The sequence below is a fragment of the Erigeron canadensis genome, chromosome 4, assembly GCF_010389155.1.
Source record: "Erigeron canadensis isolate Cc75 chromosome 4, C_canadensis_v1, whole genome shotgun sequence".
NCBI lineage: Eukaryota > Viridiplantae > Streptophyta > Magnoliopsida > Asterales > Asteraceae > Erigeron > Erigeron canadensis.
The window spans coordinates 36,991,222-37,009,352 of record NC_057764.1 but is presented as its reverse complement, the minus strand read 5'-3'; the positions used below and the strand labels follow the sequence as shown (position 1 = coordinate 37,009,352).

General features: G+C 34.3%; 4 protein-coding genes across 4 annotated transcripts; 1 reads left to right on the top strand and 3 right to left on the bottom strand.

Moving 5' to 3' along the window:
- Positions 1-835: 835 nt before the first annotated feature.
- On the bottom strand, positions 836-3,670 carry LOC122597525 (peroxidase 24-like). The gene is made up of 4 exons (XM_043770113.1): positions 3,661-3,670; positions 2,866-2,984; positions 1,371-1,536; positions 836-1,245 (listed from the first exon to the last, which is right to left on the bottom strand). Exons 1-4 carry the CDS (start codon positions 3,668-3,670, stop codon positions 836-838), a joined length of 705 nt encoding a protein of 234 aa, XP_043626048.1.
- A 454-nt stretch (positions 3,671-4,124) lies between these two features.
- On the top strand, positions 4,125-5,433 carry LOC122597524 (F-box/kelch-repeat protein At3g06240-like). Its single transcript, XM_043770112.1, has one exon. It carries the CDS (start codon positions 4,125-4,127, stop codon positions 5,391-5,393), a length of 1,269 nt encoding a protein of 422 aa, XP_043626047.1. The 3' UTR covers positions 5,394-5,433.
- Positions 5,434-11,176: 5,743 nt separating this feature from the next.
- LOC122597522 lies at positions 11,177-11,806 on the bottom strand. Its single transcript, XM_043770111.1, has one exon. The coding sequence runs from the start codon at positions 11,804-11,806 to the stop codon at positions 11,177-11,179; it is 630 nt and encodes a 209-aa protein (XP_043626046.1).
- Positions 11,807-14,108: 2,302 nt separating this feature from the next.
- Positions 14,109-14,483, bottom strand: LOC122597521 (calcium-dependent protein kinase 2-like). The gene has a single exon (XM_043770110.1). It carries the CDS (start codon positions 14,481-14,483, stop codon positions 14,109-14,111), a length of 375 nt encoding a protein of 124 aa, XP_043626045.1.
- Positions 14,484-18,131: the final 3,648 nt, after the last annotated feature.

Here is an 18,131-nt window from a genome sequence, read left to right as displayed (position 1 = left end):
GAAGTGTTTTTGCTGATATAGCGCTAACAGGGAGTAATCTTTGGGCTAATTGGTTACACCATTGGGTACCCTCTCATGTATTCTGAAGAAATAGAGATAATGGTAGTTTGGACTATGGAGTTTTTCACATCTCAAAAAAAAGAAAAAAAAAAGTAACAGGATGTTGTAAATTATAACCGGAAGTACAGATATATATTATTTTGAGAATTTACCAATATTCCAATGACTAACCTGTGTACAACATGTTTTATCAAAGCCTAAAGTTGCAGTGGTGACTTGGGGTCTTTGCATTTTCAATTTTCAAAAGTCACAACTGGAGCTTACTCAAGACGACGTGTTTGTCGCCTAGAGTTTGCCGGAGACCCACAAAGACGGTTCAACCCCCTAACCGGTTCGATGCAAAACCTGTGGGAGGTTAATATAAAAGGTGGGCCTTGCACCAACCGGTTACGTCAACAGGTTCGAAATTTTTTTTGAAACAGGCATATTTCAAGGGTGTTTTGTCAAACAAGTTTTCGAAAAAAAAAGTTATAAAATCAGTTAATTCGGTATTTGAAATACCGGATTCAAAATTTTTCCTCGAATCCGGTATTTGAAATACCGGTTTCAAAAAAGCAACTTTGAATCCGGTATTTCAAATACCGGATTTAGACTTGATGTGACTGGGACACAGGTTGCTACAGTGGTCGATGACACGTTTTTTGAAACCGGGTTTTCAAATACCGATTTCAAAAGGTGTATATATATAACATTTATATATATATATATATATTACAATGCATGAGATATATATATAGTCACAGTGTAAATATTTGTGATATATAGTCACAGTTAATTAATTACTATTAACAACTCGACAGTTTTTTCTAACTTCTCCTTGTCTGCCTGTAAGTAGTTCAATAGCGCCCATTCGAACCATGGATTCAGCAAATTGAGCAAAGAAAACCTCAGGCTTTTCCATAACCTTTGATAGTAAAACCGATCGTTGGTTTGTGAGTAATGTTGCATCTGATACAAATAAACCTTTATGCTGGTTTACACTTCGATAGTAATTGGAGTCGAAGGAGAGCGAGCTCTTAGGGTCCATTTCGAGAATAGTAGCCGGATTTTGAGGGTTTGGACAGATTTTTCTCAATTGTTGTGCGTATGCAGCGTCGAGAGAAGGATCGGCATCTCCTACACCTGTAAAGTTGTAAAGCCTTCTTGCAACAAGGACGCAACGCGAGTTCCCGATCGTATGTGCCCCTATTAATTAATTAATTAATAATATATGATACACATCAATTAAATGTATAATTTAGTTCTAAAGAGGTATAAATCAATTAAAGAAACTATGTACTATCTGCGTATAAAACTACACTACTGTCTACCTGAAAGAGTGACAAGATCGTTAAGGTCAAGGCCTTTGACTCTAAATTGAGTTAGAAGAGTTGTGAAATTGGCATTTGCAGATGGTAAATTTGCACCTACTTCTGATGCCAATGACACCTTTCCGTCTTTCCTTCCGGTATAAACTGGCCACATTTCCTTTCGAAACTGCATGCAAATTTTCAACAACTATATATTATAATTTTAATTTCATCAATAATAAAGCATTGGAATTTTTCATATTCTAAAAACAGAATCATTAATATTAAAATATATATACACCAATAATATATACATATATGTACACCTTTTGAAACCGGTATTTGAAAACCCGGTTTCAAAAAACGTGCCATCGACCACTGTAACAACCTGTGTCCCAGTCACATCAAGTCACATCAAGTCTGAATCCGGTATTTGAAATACTGGATTCAAAGTTGCTTTTTTGAAACCGGTATTTCAAATACCGGATTCGAGGGAAAAATTTGAATCCGGTATTTCAAATACCGGATTAACTGGTTTTATAATTTTTTTTTTTCAAAAACTTGTTTGACAAAACACCCATGAAATATACCCGTTTCAAAAAAATTCTCCAACAGGTTCCGGTAACGGCCCATATCAATCCCAACTTTCTAATTTTCTTACTTGGCAAGTTTTGTAAGTATTAATTTTGGAATGTTTTATAATTTGTGTGTAGGTTGAGTTTGGGAAGATATCATCAAATCCCTAATTTGTAGGGATTAGGGTTTTTCTTTAAAAGTGGTTTTTCTCGTCAACAACAACACGCACAACTCAGAAATCTGGATTCGAGTTCCAATCTACAACGCCCTTGGTATTTTTTCTCTCCATCGGTTTCTGTTATTTTTTGATTCGAGAATGGTCTTGTTATTTATATATGTTTCTTAAATCGATATAGATTTCTTTGATTAAGAAATTGTTGGGTAATTCTTGGTTAACCTGTACTATGTCAAGCTTCCTTATGTTTGCCACACAACAAACATGTTTCCAAGACTTGTTTTCACCCATTAAATATTTTATTTTTATTTAATCGATTCGGCTGATATCTTTCAAACTGTTATTCCCCCAGTGTAATTATATTATTTCCTGGGTTATATGGTTTCATCTTTTGAATCCTGCTTCTAAATATCTTAACGTTTTGAACTTTTTTCTTGGTATAGGCTATAACGGGTTCATTTTGTTTGATTTTTTTTTTTTTTTTAACATGGGTTTGTCAAGATTTATCGGTTGTTTAAAAGATAGACAGATTTTGATATGAAGTTATGTTCGTAGGTTTCTATTTGTACTTGTTTAATTGTTTTGTAATCACACATGGTAACACTTAAAAGGGTGTAGCAATGAGTAAATACTTGTATGGTTTCTGGTAACACTTAAAAGGGTGGTGGATTCATCAGAACCGAGCCCTTGCGCTTGTAGAGTTATAAGCCCATTGCAATAACCTTGTATCTCATAAGACAGATTCGATATTGAGGATCTTTTTACCTGAAAAACAGAGGACACATCCTTTTTCACCTGTATTCCGTCTGTAGCATCTTCCGTAACACCAAAAAGGGTGTAGCAATGAGCAACAAAATTACGCGTAGAGAGTATATGCTTAAAGCCTTATTAACAGAAGAAGATAGTTGTCATCAATTAATTCTAAAGATATTACTTTCTTGAGTGTCAGGAGATAGTTGATACTAATTACTACTAGAGATTAAAGATCAACAATGTGTAGATTAGTTTTCCCACAGTTTGATCTTTTTTTGTATAACTAAAAACATCGACTTTACTTTGGTTATATAATTAAACAAGTTATTCTTGCTAAATAGATAATAATATTGACGGATCAAATTATCCATCGGACGAGTGTTTTTCATTGTGATTTCTGCATTGAACATGGCCAATGAGTACATATTTATATATGACAAGTAGTATCACAAGCCATGCTATATATATGTATATGTAAACGATTACTAATCTATGTAAGTATTGCGTAGGATTACCTATTATCACTACTGAATATAAGTCTATGAATCTAAGAAGTGCGAACGAGTACAACTTTCTCAACAAAATTGGGTGCTTGAAAATCCATGACGTCGGTGATGCCCAAAATTTTCAAAAGCTGATGGTAAATTTGAAAGTAGTATTTGAAACTTAGTTTATGGGTATTGTTGTTTGTTGAATACTTGAATTCGAAAGTTAGTTCTTTATCGAGGATAAATGTTGGATTAGGATGCCTTGGATGCCCTTAGGATTTCTCACGAAGATCAAAGAGTTAGTGTGTCCTCAACTTACTTTCTGCCATTTTATGGTTTGCGGATATGTCATTTGAACTTTCGAAGTAATTGATCATGAAAATCATGTTAGCGTTGTGACCGATGAAGGTGCGTCTGTTCTCTATGTTAATTTTTTACAAATTTTCAAATTGTCTGATATTGTTTAAACATGACTCTTATTCTCTTAAGTATGCAACCTGTGGTTTGCTTGGTAAAATGATCTGTGTGTTTATTTATTTGGTTGTATGAATAAATCTAGATCTAAACAGCTTCCAAGTGTGGTTGTTTTTAACTTTCTAACAAACTGTGGTTCGTTTGTGTTTGTGTGTATGTTCTTACTTACACAAAAAAATGAATATGCTCAGATGCTCAAATTGAGTTTTGAAATCGCTTGAGAATCCATTACTTTGGTACTTTTTTTTGTACGTTAAATTTGAATATAAAACATGACATTTTCTTTTCTGCTACACAGTAAAACGGAGAATGCTAGCTTCTGATGTATCAGCCGAAGAGGATCAGCCAAGAATGGAGAACCTCCCTGATGATGTTTTATGCTACATATTCATCCGTTTACAGGCACGATTGGTTGGTCAAATGAGATGTGTATCTAAGCCCTTGAATGCTCTTTTATCTCAACCTTATTTTATTAAATCTCACCTTAATCATTCAATCCGCAACAACTATAAATCATTTATCCTTGGACGTGCCAGGTTCCAAAACAAACTATTCTGCTGGCCCCATGGTCCAGAAGGTATTCAACTTCCTGCTAACGCACCATCGGAAGATGCAGAGTGCTTTATTAACGGATCCATAAATGGCTTAGTATGCTTTTCAAGTTATGATAACAGGTCGGGTGATGGTTTTATTCACATTTGGAACCCTTCTCTCTCTGCCTTTTTAACTCTTTCACCGGGATCTAATATTCACTCGGCGGGTTTTCATTTCATTGTTCGGTTTGGTTATGATCCAAAAACTGATGACTACAAAGTTGTTAACCTTAACTTCTCCAAACAAGACAATACATACACATCTTATGGGGGGATTTTTTATTGTAAAAAGTGGCTGCAAGTTGAGGTGTATAGCATGAGACAGGGTTGTTGGCATTCAATCACTCAAAGATTTCCGTCACATGTTTGTAGGATCCATTATCAAAATTATCCTTGCGTAGATGGACTTGATGGTAATGTTTATTGGCTCGGTGATCTTGGCGGGGAGAGGAAGCTACAAACAATAGTTGTATTTGATCTTGGTGCGGAGACTTTTAATGAGATAGCTCTTCCAAATTGTATAGCGTATGATAATGAAAATCCCTTAGCTGTTTTGTCAGGAAATCTTTGCTTGTATTCAAGAGATAGAGAGGGTCAGAGCGAGGTTTGGAAAATGGACAAGTATGGGGTGGCTGATTCATGGGTGAAAAGCTATATGTTTCCACAAAATTGTGGTATTGTAAGACCATCTGGATTCACGTTGAGTAATGACTTGCTTATGACATGTTACTTGCATAGTATCGCATGGTACAATCTGAATACAGCTGAGGTCAAATACATTGAGAATAAGGAACCTTTTCATGGACCCGAAAGTCTTTGGTATATTGACAGTCTCGTTTGGGTAGCACCTCCTAAACGCATTATGGGATCGAAAGATGGTGTTCACTGCAACTTATTCAAAAGATGGATTAAAGATTTTCTTAAAAGTTTTAAGGTTAAGTGTATAGGATGGCAACATGTTATTGGCTCATTTACAAATAAATGATGTACTTTTACCTGTTTTACGTATAATAACAACTAGCAAGTTTTCCAGCTATTTTCGCTAAAGCATAATCATGTTAATGTTTCCATATCTAAGGACCATGTTTCATCTATCTTTGCTAAAGCGTATTCATTACAATTGATTTGACTGGTAAAGTCTGATAGCTATACAATACAAAAGAAGAATTGTAAATGGATCTATTTACAATACCTTGTTATTTGTATTAATAAGAGTAAAATATCTATAGTATGTTTCAAACTTCGGCTACAAAATCACAATACCCAAGTTATAAAATCATTCAAACAAATCGAAACTAAGAAAACTTTATCTCGTAAGATCACACATTTATATAGGAAACTCAAGGCTACAACTAATATGTGAGCGATAAGAGAGGATGGTCTACATGATGTCACATCGAGGAGAGTTGCTTTCGATGGTGCTGCCATGAGTTTCCTTCATCCAAGTATGTTCTGCAACATTAATCATGTAATGTTAAATTTGAAATATATATAAAATAAAAAATTATTCATATAGTTAGTGTTAAATTAATTTACTTACAAATATTTGAAATTTACAAAGTACTAATATAATAAGTTACCTAAAACTTCCTTGGCAGTTGGTGGAGCAGAATCTAGCATCTTCTTCAGGAGGTGTCTTGCATTGTTAGACATCCTACACTCCGTCAAAATCTTCTCACTCTTGATCTGTTCACTAAGGACCTCGGTATCCTTATCTACATTATTGGCAACAAATTCATTAAAGGGACTATAAATATATACTTAAATAGAATCAGTGCTATAGATATTCGATCATTACCCCTTTTGCGTCCACACAGCATTGAAATCATTATTTCGCCCGCTGACCTAATATCACTGTCAGTACAAGCTTCACCTGGTGTGAAAATTTTTTTCCAACCCAAAGTCTATTAGTAAGTTTCAGAGGCAAATGTATACATATATATTAGTAGTAACTTCATATTATTACCCGATGGAAATTCTTTTGCCAATCCGAAATCAATCAGCATAAGTGAAGAGTTTTTACTAGCATCCCGATAGACCAGGTTATCAGCTTTTAGATCACCATGCATCACGCCGTTTTTGTGACAATGCTGAGAATTGAAAGGAAAAAAGTCACTTTTTTTGCGTATATTAATTGATCTACACATATGTATGTATTTTAATTTTCATATAAATTTGAATCATAAAGTCGAGTCCGTTCATTCACATTTTATGTTTTTTTTCCTAAGTTAGATTCAACTTGCATTTTAGGTTCTCTTGAAACATTTTAGATTCAACTTTAATTACTTTACAGGGACCCTTTTTGAAGAAATTTTGATATAATGAACAGGTCGGCTGTGATTATTATTATTGTTTAATAATGTTCGATTACAAACAGAGAATAAGGATGAGATCTAAACAAAACGTTTAGAAATCATATACAGAATAATAAACTGACAAGCAGAATGATCAGTATGATCATAAACAAGAAACCCCAAAATTGATTTAGAAGAAAAAATAAACTGGAAATAATATATGTGTGTTATATCGAATCCAGAACCCTAAGCAGGGTTATATACTCCAGCTATTTCTTCTTTGCACCCTCAACAATTCTTTTCTTGTCATTTTTAGTCTTTCTTCTATAATTACAATCTGCACCCTTGAACTTTACCAGACCTTGATAAAAGCTCCCAAACCTATAATCCTGCATAATTCTTGAAAGGGTGTAAGTAGAAATACAACTAAATCAAGTTAAGATTGTTTATCATTTTTACATTCCCCCTCAATCTTAACTTGAAAAGGATCAAATAAACCAAATTTAGAACAAAGAAATTTATGTTGCTCAAAACTTAAACTTTTGGTAAGAATGTCAGCAACATTATCTTGTGAATCTATTTTGAACAATTTTATTAATCCTGCAGTTATCTTTTCCCTTACCAAATGTAAATCAATTTCCAAATGCTTAGTCCTTTCATGAAAAACTGGATTTCCAGCAATTTGAATAGTGGATTTGTTATCACAAAACAGTTTTGCTGGTAAAACATGATTAATGTTCAAATCTGTCAACAAATTTATAATCCAAAGAAGTTCACAAGTAACAGTTGCCATGGCCCTATATTCAGCTTCAGCTGAGGACCTAGAAACTGTTTGTTGTTTTTTACTTTTCCAGGAAACAAGATTACCTCCAAAAAATACACTAAAATCAGTGACAGACCTTCTTGAATTCAAACATCTACCCCAATCAAAATCAACATAACCAACAAGGTCTAGTTTATTATTTTTTGTCATTTGAATACCTTTTCCTGGAGATAGTTTTAAATATCTTAACACTCTAAAAGCCAACTTAAGATGAACATCAATAGGAGCATGCATATACTGACTAAGAGCATGAACAGAATAACTTATATCAGGCCTCGTCAATGTAAGATAGATAAGCTTGCCTACTAATTTCTGATAATCAGAAATATTTTTCAGAATTTTTTCATCATTAGAACTTTTAGGAATGGTATAATTATTCTCCATAGGAGTTTTTGTAGGTTTACTGCCAAGCAAACCAAACTCATGCAATAATTCCATACAATATTTCCTTTGTGACAAACATAAACCAACAGTATTATAAATAACTTCTATTCCAAGGAAATACTTTAACTTCCCTAAATCTTTAATCATGAACTTAGTTTGCATAAACATTTTTACCTTTTCAATCTCTTTTACATCATTACCAGTTAAAACAATGTCATCAACATATACTAATAAAGCAAGAAACACAGAACCTTTATTCAAGGTAAACAAGGAATAATCACTTTTACTTTGTTTGAATCCGTATTCAATTAAAGCACTTGTTAATTTTTCATTCCATTGTCTAGGTGCTTGCTTAAGTTCATATAAGGACTTCACTAGTTTACATACTTTATTTGAACTAATATCATAATATTCTTCAGGTAAACACATATACACATCCTCATTTAAATCACCATACAAAAAAGCATTATTAACATCTAATTGAAATAAGGGCCTAACAATTATTCACAACAAGAGACAATAAACATCTAACAGTCACCATCTTAACCACCGGAGAAAAGGTTTCATCAAAATCTAAACCTACTCTTTGACTATAACCTTTTGCTACAAGCCTAGCTTTATATCTCTCAATTTCCCCATTTGCTTTGTATTTAATTTTAAATATCCATTTACATCCTATAGGTTCTCTTCCTTTAGGAAGATCAACAAGCTCCCAAGTATTATTTCTATGTAAAGCTTCCATTTCATTATTCATAGCTTGAACCCAGTTCATATCTTTAGAAGCTTCACTATAACTCTTAGGTTCAACACTTTTATTTAAACTTGTAATAAAACATAAATTTTCAGAACCTAAGTTAGAGTAATTTACAACTTTCTCTACACCATACTTGACTTTATCATCTAAAACATAATCTTTAAGATGTTTGGGTAAAACAGAACTTCTTTCAGACTTTCTAAGATTAGCAGTTTGATTTACATTATCAAGGTTAATGTTTTCAGATTCAAAAAATTGATAATTATCAACATGTAAATCATTTTCTGCATTATGTAAATCATTTTCAGCATTACTAAAATGAGTGTTGTCACTAATATTTCCCTCAGAATTCTCATTTTCAGCAGAAAATGTTGCATTTTGATGATGAGATGTGGTAGACTTAGAACTGCCAGGCAAAGAACCTTGTCCCCCAGGGCGTGCAGTAGTCCTATGACTGCCATCCATCTCATTATCACTGCCCTCACTTCTGTATTTGTCTCTCACTTCATCATTGGGATTTGGCAACAAGTCATTTGAATTGTCAAAATAGTTTTCATTAAAAAATTTAAATGAGTAATACTTTCATCATTAAAAAATTTAGACTCAACTGAAAATTTTTTAAGTTTAAATGGAAATACAGTTTCATAAAATGAACATCTCTTGAAAAAATATGTTTTTATTATCCAAACTATATAGTTTGTATCCTTTTTTCTCATTTGAATAACCAATAAAGACACATTTTTCAGCTTTACTACTAATTTATCATTATTATTAAGAATTGTTGCATAACAAAGACAACCAAATGACTTGAGATGTGAGAGAGATGGTTCAGAACCATAGATTTTATAAAAAGGTGAGTGACCATCAAGAACAGAAGAAGGAATCCTGTTAATTAAATAAGTAGCAGTTAAAATACATTCAGTCCACAAATAAAGAGGAAGTTCCCCCTGAAACAGAAGAGACCTAGCAACATTAAGAAGATGTCTGTGTTTTCTCTCAGCAATACCATTTTGCTGAGGAGTATACACATTTGAAGTTTGGTGCATAATACCTTTGTTAAGAAAAACTGTTTCAAATCATTATTTACAAATTCAGTCCCATTATCAGATCTAAAAGTTTTAACTTTCTTGCTGAATTGATTTTCTATTAATAAAACAAATTCTTTAATATTTGAATTTACTTCAGTTTTAGATTTGATCAAAAAGTCCAGACAGCCCTAGAAAAATCATCTACAACAGTTAAAAAATACTTGAAACCTTCTTTGCTTTGAACTTTATATGGACCCCATAAGTCTAAATGAAGAAGTTCCCCTATATCTTTTGAAATATGATTACTTAGAGGAAATGGTAATCTGGTTTGTTTAGCTTTGTGACAAATATCACAAGGAAAATCAGAAGATCTAAAGTCATTTTTCAAAGTATCTTTTAAAACATTCAAAACTTGATTACCAGGATGACCAAGTCTACTATGCCACAAAAATTGAGAAGCATAACAAGTATATATAGCATTATTAGTCACACCTTGGCAATTAGAACTTTCATCAATCATATATAATCCTCCACATTCATTACCAGTCCATAGAGTCTTCCTGGTTTTTAAATCCTGAATATAACATCTAAATTCATCAAAACCTATAAATCTTTTGCTATCTCTAGCCAGTTTATGAACAGAAAGTAGGTTCACACAATATTCTGGAACAATCAACACATCAAACAATGTTACCATGTTGTTCAATTTAAGATTTCCAATCATTTTAACTTTAGCTAAGGTTCCATTTGGATGACCAACAGTAAGATTAAGATCAGAAACATCAATTTCATCAAAATATTTTTAGAAGAATATGTCATGTGTTGATTTGCACCAGAATCAGAAATCCAACCAGAATGTTTGGTTTTAGAACTGGTACTAGAAGAGGAACAGAAAAATCTTTCAAAATTTTGATTAAAAAAACTGTTTGAGTTATAAAAAGTACCTGCCATGTTAGCAAGATTGGCAGAAACTCCAGGTTTTTCATTAAGAAGATTCATAAGTCTAGACATCTGTTCATTTGAAAGAGAAAAAGGAGCAGAAGTAGAAGTAGAAGCAATAGTAGCAGAAGAAGAACCATTATCATTAACACATTTGTCAGACATCACATGATTATTATAAATTCTTCTTTGATTTGACTGAGATCCTTGAAAATTAGTTCTCTTCTTATAACCAGGTGGATAACCAATTAACTCAAAACACCTATCAATAGTATGACCTATCCCTTTACAATGAGTACAATTAAGATTAGTATTAGGACCTCTATTGATATAGTTGTTATTTCCATTAAATCTTTTCTTGTTATCCACAAATTTAGACACAAATGCATTAGAAACAGATTTACTAGTCACAGTATTAACAGAAGCAGTTTTGTGAGATTCTTCTCTAGACAATAAATCATAAGCACTTTTAACAGAAGGCAAAGGATCATTAGTAAGAATTTGACTTCTAACTGAATTATATGAATCATCAAGACCCATAAGAAACTACATTAGTTTTATTAACTGATTATGTTCTTGAAAATCTTTAGCAGCATGGCACACACAAGTACGTAATTTAATCAAGGCATCAAACTGTTTCCACAAAGAATTAAGTTTATGATAATATTCAGATAATGGTGAACCATTTTGACACAAGGAATTGATTTTATTATGAAGATTAAATGTAACAACACCATCAACTTTATCATAAGTTTCTTTTAATTCATTCCAAACAACAGTCGCATTTTTAGAAAAAATTTGTCCAAGAAACAATTCTTCAGTTACACAATTAAGAATCCAAGATAAGACAACAGCATTACATCTATCCCACTGTAGTGCTAACACTTCATTATCAAGAGGTCTAACACAAGTACCATCAATAAATCCTTTTTTATTCTTAGTTTCTAAAGCAAGTAACATAGCACAACTCCAAACATTATAATTCTCAGTACCTTTTGATTTCAAACTAATAAGTGGAGTATTAGTGATGTCACTAGCATGCAAATACAAAGGATTACCAAAGTCTAGTTTACTTATCTTAGTTTCAAATTCATTTTCTGATTCAGATTCTTCATTATGCACAGAAGCAGGAGGAGTATTTCCAGTATGAACAGAACCAGGAGGAGTATTCACCATTTTATCAAATTAAACACAAATTTAACAATTAACACACAAACAACACACTTCAATCAATCAAAAAATAATACACAATCAACAACACATAAACACTTTTGACTAATAACAATCACAGAGAAATAATAGAGAATAATAACAAAAATATAAGTAATAAAAAATTTTTGAAAATAATTCTAATCCCTCAAAAATGTCAGTGACAGGATTCCAAGTCTCTCAATGAAGACCGGTCAAGTATTAACACAATTGATTTTGTGAGATTAGAATATATATATATATATATAAAGCTTTATTGAAGAAAATAAGAGAAAGAAGATCAACAATACAGTGCTTTCGGCAGAAGGTAGAAGAACCCTAGATCTGATCTTGATTCACTTAGTCAAGAGAGATCCAGGATCAGCAACAATAGATCTGTTCTTGATTCACTAAGTCAAGAACAAACCCTAAAACGAGGAAGCAGCGGAAAACCACGAATCGAAGATGAACAAACCCTAAAAAATTAGGGTTTTCAAATCAGGGTTTCGGAAATCAAAATACGCCATGATTGAACACTAATCTTGATCAGAAGCACTAATCAGAGTAACCTGGCTCTGATACCATGAAGAAATTTTGATATAATGAACAAGTCGGCTGTGATTATTATTATTGTTTAATAATGTTCGATTACAAACAGAGAATAAGGATGAGATCTAAACAAAACGTTTAGAAATCATATACAGAATAATAAACTGACAAACAGAATGATCAGTATGATCATAAACAAGAAACCCCAAAATTGATTTAGAAGAAAAAATAAACTGGAAATAATATATGTGTGTTATATCGAATCCAGAACCCTAAGCAGGGTTATATACTCCATCTATTTCTTCTTTGCACCCTCAACAATTCTTTTCTTGTCATTTTTAGTCTTTCTTCTATAATTACAATCTGCACCCTTGAACTTTACCAGACCTTGATAAAAGCTCCCAAACCTATAATCCTGCATAATTCTTGAAAGGGTGTAAGTAGAAATACAACTAAATCAAGTTAAGATTGTTTATCATTTTTACACTTTTCATTTTGTTGATGAAAATGGAAGACAGAAAAAAGAACTTCATTGATGATAGGTGGTATAAAATATCGCTTGACTAAAGGGAGGTCGCAGCTCCAGTCAATGTACAACGCATTTGTCTTTCTAAATCTCCAAACTCCGTAAACTGAGTCGCCTTTTTTTTAGTAAATCCCAATCTAAAATAGGTGGTATAAAATATCGCTTTAACAGGTATGGTGTTTTTGTTATTGTTTAGTGCTTATAATGGTTTTACGAGCCATAAGTTTTATTGTCTGCATCTGTATAAATTTGTATAAAATTTAAATGTGCGTGTTTGGTTTTGGTTATCAACTACACTATAAGTTTTGGAGTGGAAGCTGGTTGCTTTAACTGAGCGATTCTATCTAACAATTTATTTTTAAATTTTGAATAAGTTTCGGTTGAGGAGAAGAACATCATCAATCGATGATCTCAGGTTTGTCTTTTGTTTTTATATTTTATCGTTCAATTCAATTAAAAGGACTATAATTGAGACAGTTTGCAGCATACGATATTTTGCCTTAGTTATTGTAACAATCAATGCCAGGATTAAAAGTGATTATTTTTAACAGAAATGCACATGTGTTTTAGGATAGGTTGCACTGGCAAAATGATAAACGGAAGGAAAAAAAATCAAAAAAGAGCTTGGTAGCAAGGTCGAAAGCTATGCGAATTAACCATTTTGTAGTGAAGGTGAATTGGAGGAGTGGGCTGAAGTTTTGATGTGTGGTTTAAAAATACGGATATCTATTGAAAATATGAAAGAGTGTTTAGAAAAAATCACTTTGGGAAGAACAAAGGACGTGGGAGGAAACAGGATTACAAATTTAGGTTATGGTGGAAATAAAATGTTAGGTGACTAGAAAAGATGAACTTGGTCAACGTATTTTATTCGTAGCACACACACAATAAGTAATGTCCCTGGTCAACGTCCATGGTTAAAATAACTAACTTGTTACTTTCTCAAACAGACAAACTATTTCTACAAATTTAAGTACTAGCAAGATGGCCCAATATAATCCAAACACACTAAAATAAATTAAAATTTCGTAATAAAGTCGGTACTTTTGTGAATTATAAACAAATTTGGGCAGATAACTTAGGGTTGTTGGCCATGGGCTTAGAGACCTACCTTGATTCGGATTGAGACTTAAAGTCAAAAATCATACTTGGGCTTTTTTGATGGTGGGCTTTTGAGTTGTTTTATAAGTATATTTTACGCATGCATGCAAATATCTAGATGACATATAGGAAAAATGTTTGCACCTCCAGAGCTGTCATAATATTATGCATTGCCACGGCAGCTTCTGATTCCTCGAATTTTTTACCCTTCTCAAGATGGGATTGGAGTGTCTGACCTTTGCACATTTCCATAATCATGTACCTTAAATGTCCCTCTTCATGAAAATCTTTTAGCATCGGAATGTTCGGATGAGATAACTTCATTATGGAGCTCTCTTCAGATTGATATGCTTTTTTGACCACTTTAACAGCATAATGTTTTCTGGTTTGCATATCCTCACACTCATAAACTTTTGCTGAGCTTCCCTGACCCAATGCTTTAACGACCACGTATTTTCCTCTTATTATATGTCCCTTCAGAAAATCCATGTCTGTAACACAAAACCAAATTAACCATATATAGATGATACTTCCATGTCTACTAAAAGCATATGTTGAAAATATATGATCAGCGGTACATCTGAAGAAGTATAATGCTTGAGATTAAAAACCAATTGGACCCAATAGACTCATTTATACATAATCAAATGCATTTTGCTTTCTTAAAGAAAGTGTGGTTGTAACTGTAAACAAGCTCTTGGTGCTTCTGACATACTAGTGGTGGTAATCGGTTTTATTTACCCTTAATTAGCAAGTCAAAAGCTACAATAGTCAACTAGAAAGAAATAGAGTCCATTGGTCCATTTGCATTCCAGATAAAACATTTCAAACATTTACCGAATCAGCCAATATCGAGTAATTATCAAACAGCAATTGAACTTTTGACCGAAATCGGAAAATTAAACCTGAAATAATAATTATTAATTCCTACTAAACAACTTTTACATCAAAACATATCGATCTATTAATTATCAAATTAATAGAACTGGAGAACCGATTAATTATGTAACAGTGGCGTCGGTAACAAATATAGAGACTAGTACGGAACTTAACCGTTTGATGACGAAAACAGTTTAATTAATGAATTCACTTCTTTTTTAAATCAAGAAATTTCTCAACAGTAAAACTTCTTAGTAGATTATATCGATCTACAAAAGTAATCGGTAAAACCGTAATTTGGCTATTTCACAACAGTTAAATTGGATACTTAAATTGAATTAAATTTTTTTAACAGCGAACATTAATAAGTAATTTAATTAATTACTTCAATACATAGAGAGCGATATAGATATAGTTACAGCGCACCTGTAATAGCAGTTACGGATGGCTAGAGCCTAGAAGAAGATAGAAAGTAAATCGATCAAGAACACCTGACATTAATTCACAGATCGATCCATTATCAATTATCGTTTATATGAGTAATACATACTACCTGTGTATATATATATATATATATATATATTTGTGTGTGTGTGTGTTTAAGAGAGAGGGAAGAGGAACGGAGAGAACCTAATTAACTGAAGGAATGTGTGAGAGGAAGCTACTGAAGTCTGATCATGAGATCATATATATATAGAAGAGTGAAATGATAAGTGGTCATTGAAGTTTAATTATATTAGGACTAAAAAGTCTGTCTAACAGATTTCCTAAAAAAACGGGATCAAGGCGGAAATTTTGAGTTGTACAGGTGGCCTCATCATATTGGAGCACTCTTGATCAAAGAGTCTCACACGCCACCGACATGTTAAGTGGTGATCCACTTGAATGGTGGAACCTTGAAATAGACTCCTTGGGGATCGATCTTGCTAACTCCATTCCTTGTGTGAATTTCAAACAAATGATCATTGCTAAGTATTGTCCACCCTATGAAATGAGGAATTTGGAGGAAGAATTTACTAAGCTCACTATGAAGGGAGCCGATCATGTGGGGTACACTCGCCGATTTGGCCAACTTTCTAGACTCATACCCCATCTAGTTAAACCCCATAAAGTGAGGGTGCTTGTTACTCACCCTACCATGCCACTAACGATTAATGAAGCTATCACTCGAACCGCTAGTGTCACCAAGGAGCTTGTGAAGGGTGGTGAGCTAGGAAAGAATGAAAACAAGAGGAAAGATGTGCCCGAGTCTAGTGGCACAAAGAAAGATGAAAGAAACCACCAAAAGAGACCATCAAGAGGTGGAAAAGTGTTTGCGGCGGTCGTGCCGGCAAGGGAGGCTAACACCGGGGCTATTCCTTTATGCCCTCGGTGTAATCGTCATCATAGGGCTCACACTCGGTGTGATGCTTGCTTTCATTGTAATCAAGTGGGTCATATTTCAAGGATGTGTCTTACCAACCCTCGTGTCGCTCCTTTGAATCCTATGCCTCTCAATGTTCGATATCCTCCTATGGCCCGGGGTACTTGTTACGAGTGTGGTAGCCAAGACCACTACCGTAATAGGTGTCCCAACCTCATTGGCCAACAAGTTCAAGTGACCGTGCACCCGAATCAATTGCAAATTGCCGGTCCCAATCAAAATCGAGGACAACAAGGTCAACAACAACAAGCTCCTCAACAACAACAACTAGCACCACGTGGAAGAGCTTTTGCCATGAATGTGGCCGAGGCTCGTGTCGATCCCCATGTTGTAGCAGGTACTTTTCTTCTCAATCACCAATATGCTACCGTGTTATTTGATTCCGGGGCCGATTATAGCCTCATTTCTAATGATTTCCTCCCGTTGATCGATGCTAGTCTTAGCCCGTTGTCATATTATTTTGATCTCGAAATGGTAAATGGTGGATTGTCTAGAATTAGTCAAGTTGTTCGTGATTGTGTGCTAGAATTATGTGACCACCCGTTTTACATAGATTTGATGCCTTTTGATATCGGTAGTTTTGATGTAATCGTGGATATGGATTGGTTGTCGACTATGAATGCGATGATCGATTGTGGTAGTAGGGTTGTGAGGATACCATTGGAAAGCGGGGAAGAATTGGTGGTCCAAGGTGAGACAACCGAGCCATGGGAAGGAAAAATCTATAATGTAAACGTCACCAAAGTTGAATTGAAAACCGTTCCCGTAGTTAAAGATTTTGCGGATGTTTTTCCGGATGACCTACCGGGTTTGCCTCCATCTCGTGAACTTGATTTCCGTATCGATCTCATTCCAAATGCTTCTCCAGTGGCCAAGGCGCCTTATCGCTTAGCCATGACCGAAATGCAAGAGTTGGCCGCCCAACTCAAAGAGCTCCAAGACAAGGGTTTCATTCGCCCTAGTCAATCGCCATGGGGAGCACCGGTTTTGTTTGTCAAGAAGAAGGATGGATCTTTCCGCTTGTGTATTGATTATAGAGAATTAAATAAGTTAACGGTGAAGAATCGTTATCCACTTCCTAGGATTGACGATTTATTTGATCGACTTCAAGGTGCTCAATATTTCTCCAAGATTGACTTGAGGTCGGGTTATCATCAATTGAGGGTCCATGAAGATGACATTCCTAAAACTGCTTTTCGAACAAGATATGGGCATTTTGAATTTACGGTGATGCCTTTTGGGTTGACCAATGCACCGGCGGTGTTCATGGATTTGATGAACCGGGTGTGTAAACCCTACTTAGACCAATTTGTCATTGTCTTTATTGATGACATTCTTGTTTACTCCAAAACAAAAGAAGAGCACGCCGAGCATTTGAAGTTGGTGTTGGAGTTACTCCGGGGAGAAAAGTTGTATGCCAAGTTCTCCAAATGTGAATTTTGGCTAGAAGAGGTCCATTTCCTTGGTCACGTGGTGAGCAAGGATGGTATTCATGTGGACCCAAGTAAGATTGAAGCGGTTAAGAATTGGAGACGACCCGAAACGCCAACCGAGGTTCGCCAATTTCTTGGTTTGGCGGGTTACTATAGACGGTTTATTGAAGCCTTTTCAAAAATCGCCCAACCCTTGACCTTGTTGACACAACGGGAAAGGAGGTTTGATTGGGGTGATAAACAAGAACAAGCTTTCCAATTGCTTAAAGACAAATTATGTGATGCACCAATCTTGAGTTTGCCCGATGGACCCGATGATTTTGTTGTGTATTGTGATGCATCCGGGCAAGGCTTGGGGCGTGTTTTGATGCAACGTGGAAAGGTGATTGCATATGCTTCAAG

What these genes read in the sequence shown, in the direction of transcription:
- LOC122597524 (XM_043770112.1), top strand. Translation starts at nt 4,125, where the DNA reads ATGCTAGCTTCTGATGTATCAGCCGAAGAGGATCAGCCAAGAATGGAG.
- LOC122597522 (XM_043770111.1), bottom strand. Translation starts at nt 11,806, where the DNA reads ATGGTGAATACTCCTCCTGGTTCTGTTCATACTGGAAATACTCCTCCT.
- LOC122597521 (XM_043770110.1), bottom strand. Translation starts at nt 14,483, where the DNA reads ATGGATTTTCTGAAGGGACATATAATAAGAGGAAAATACGTGGTCGTT.
- LOC122597525 (XM_043770113.1), bottom strand. An exon ending in ATGTGTCCTCTGTTTTTCAG is followed by an intron (nt 1,537 to 2,865) that starts GTAAAAAGATCC and finishes ATTTGCATGCAG; the next exon opens with TTTCGAAAGGAAATGTGGCC. An exon ending in CGATCTTGTCACTCTTTCAG is followed by an intron (nt 1,246 to 1,370) that starts GTAGACAGTAGT and finishes ATTAATTAATAG; the next exon opens with GGGCACATACGATCGGGAAC.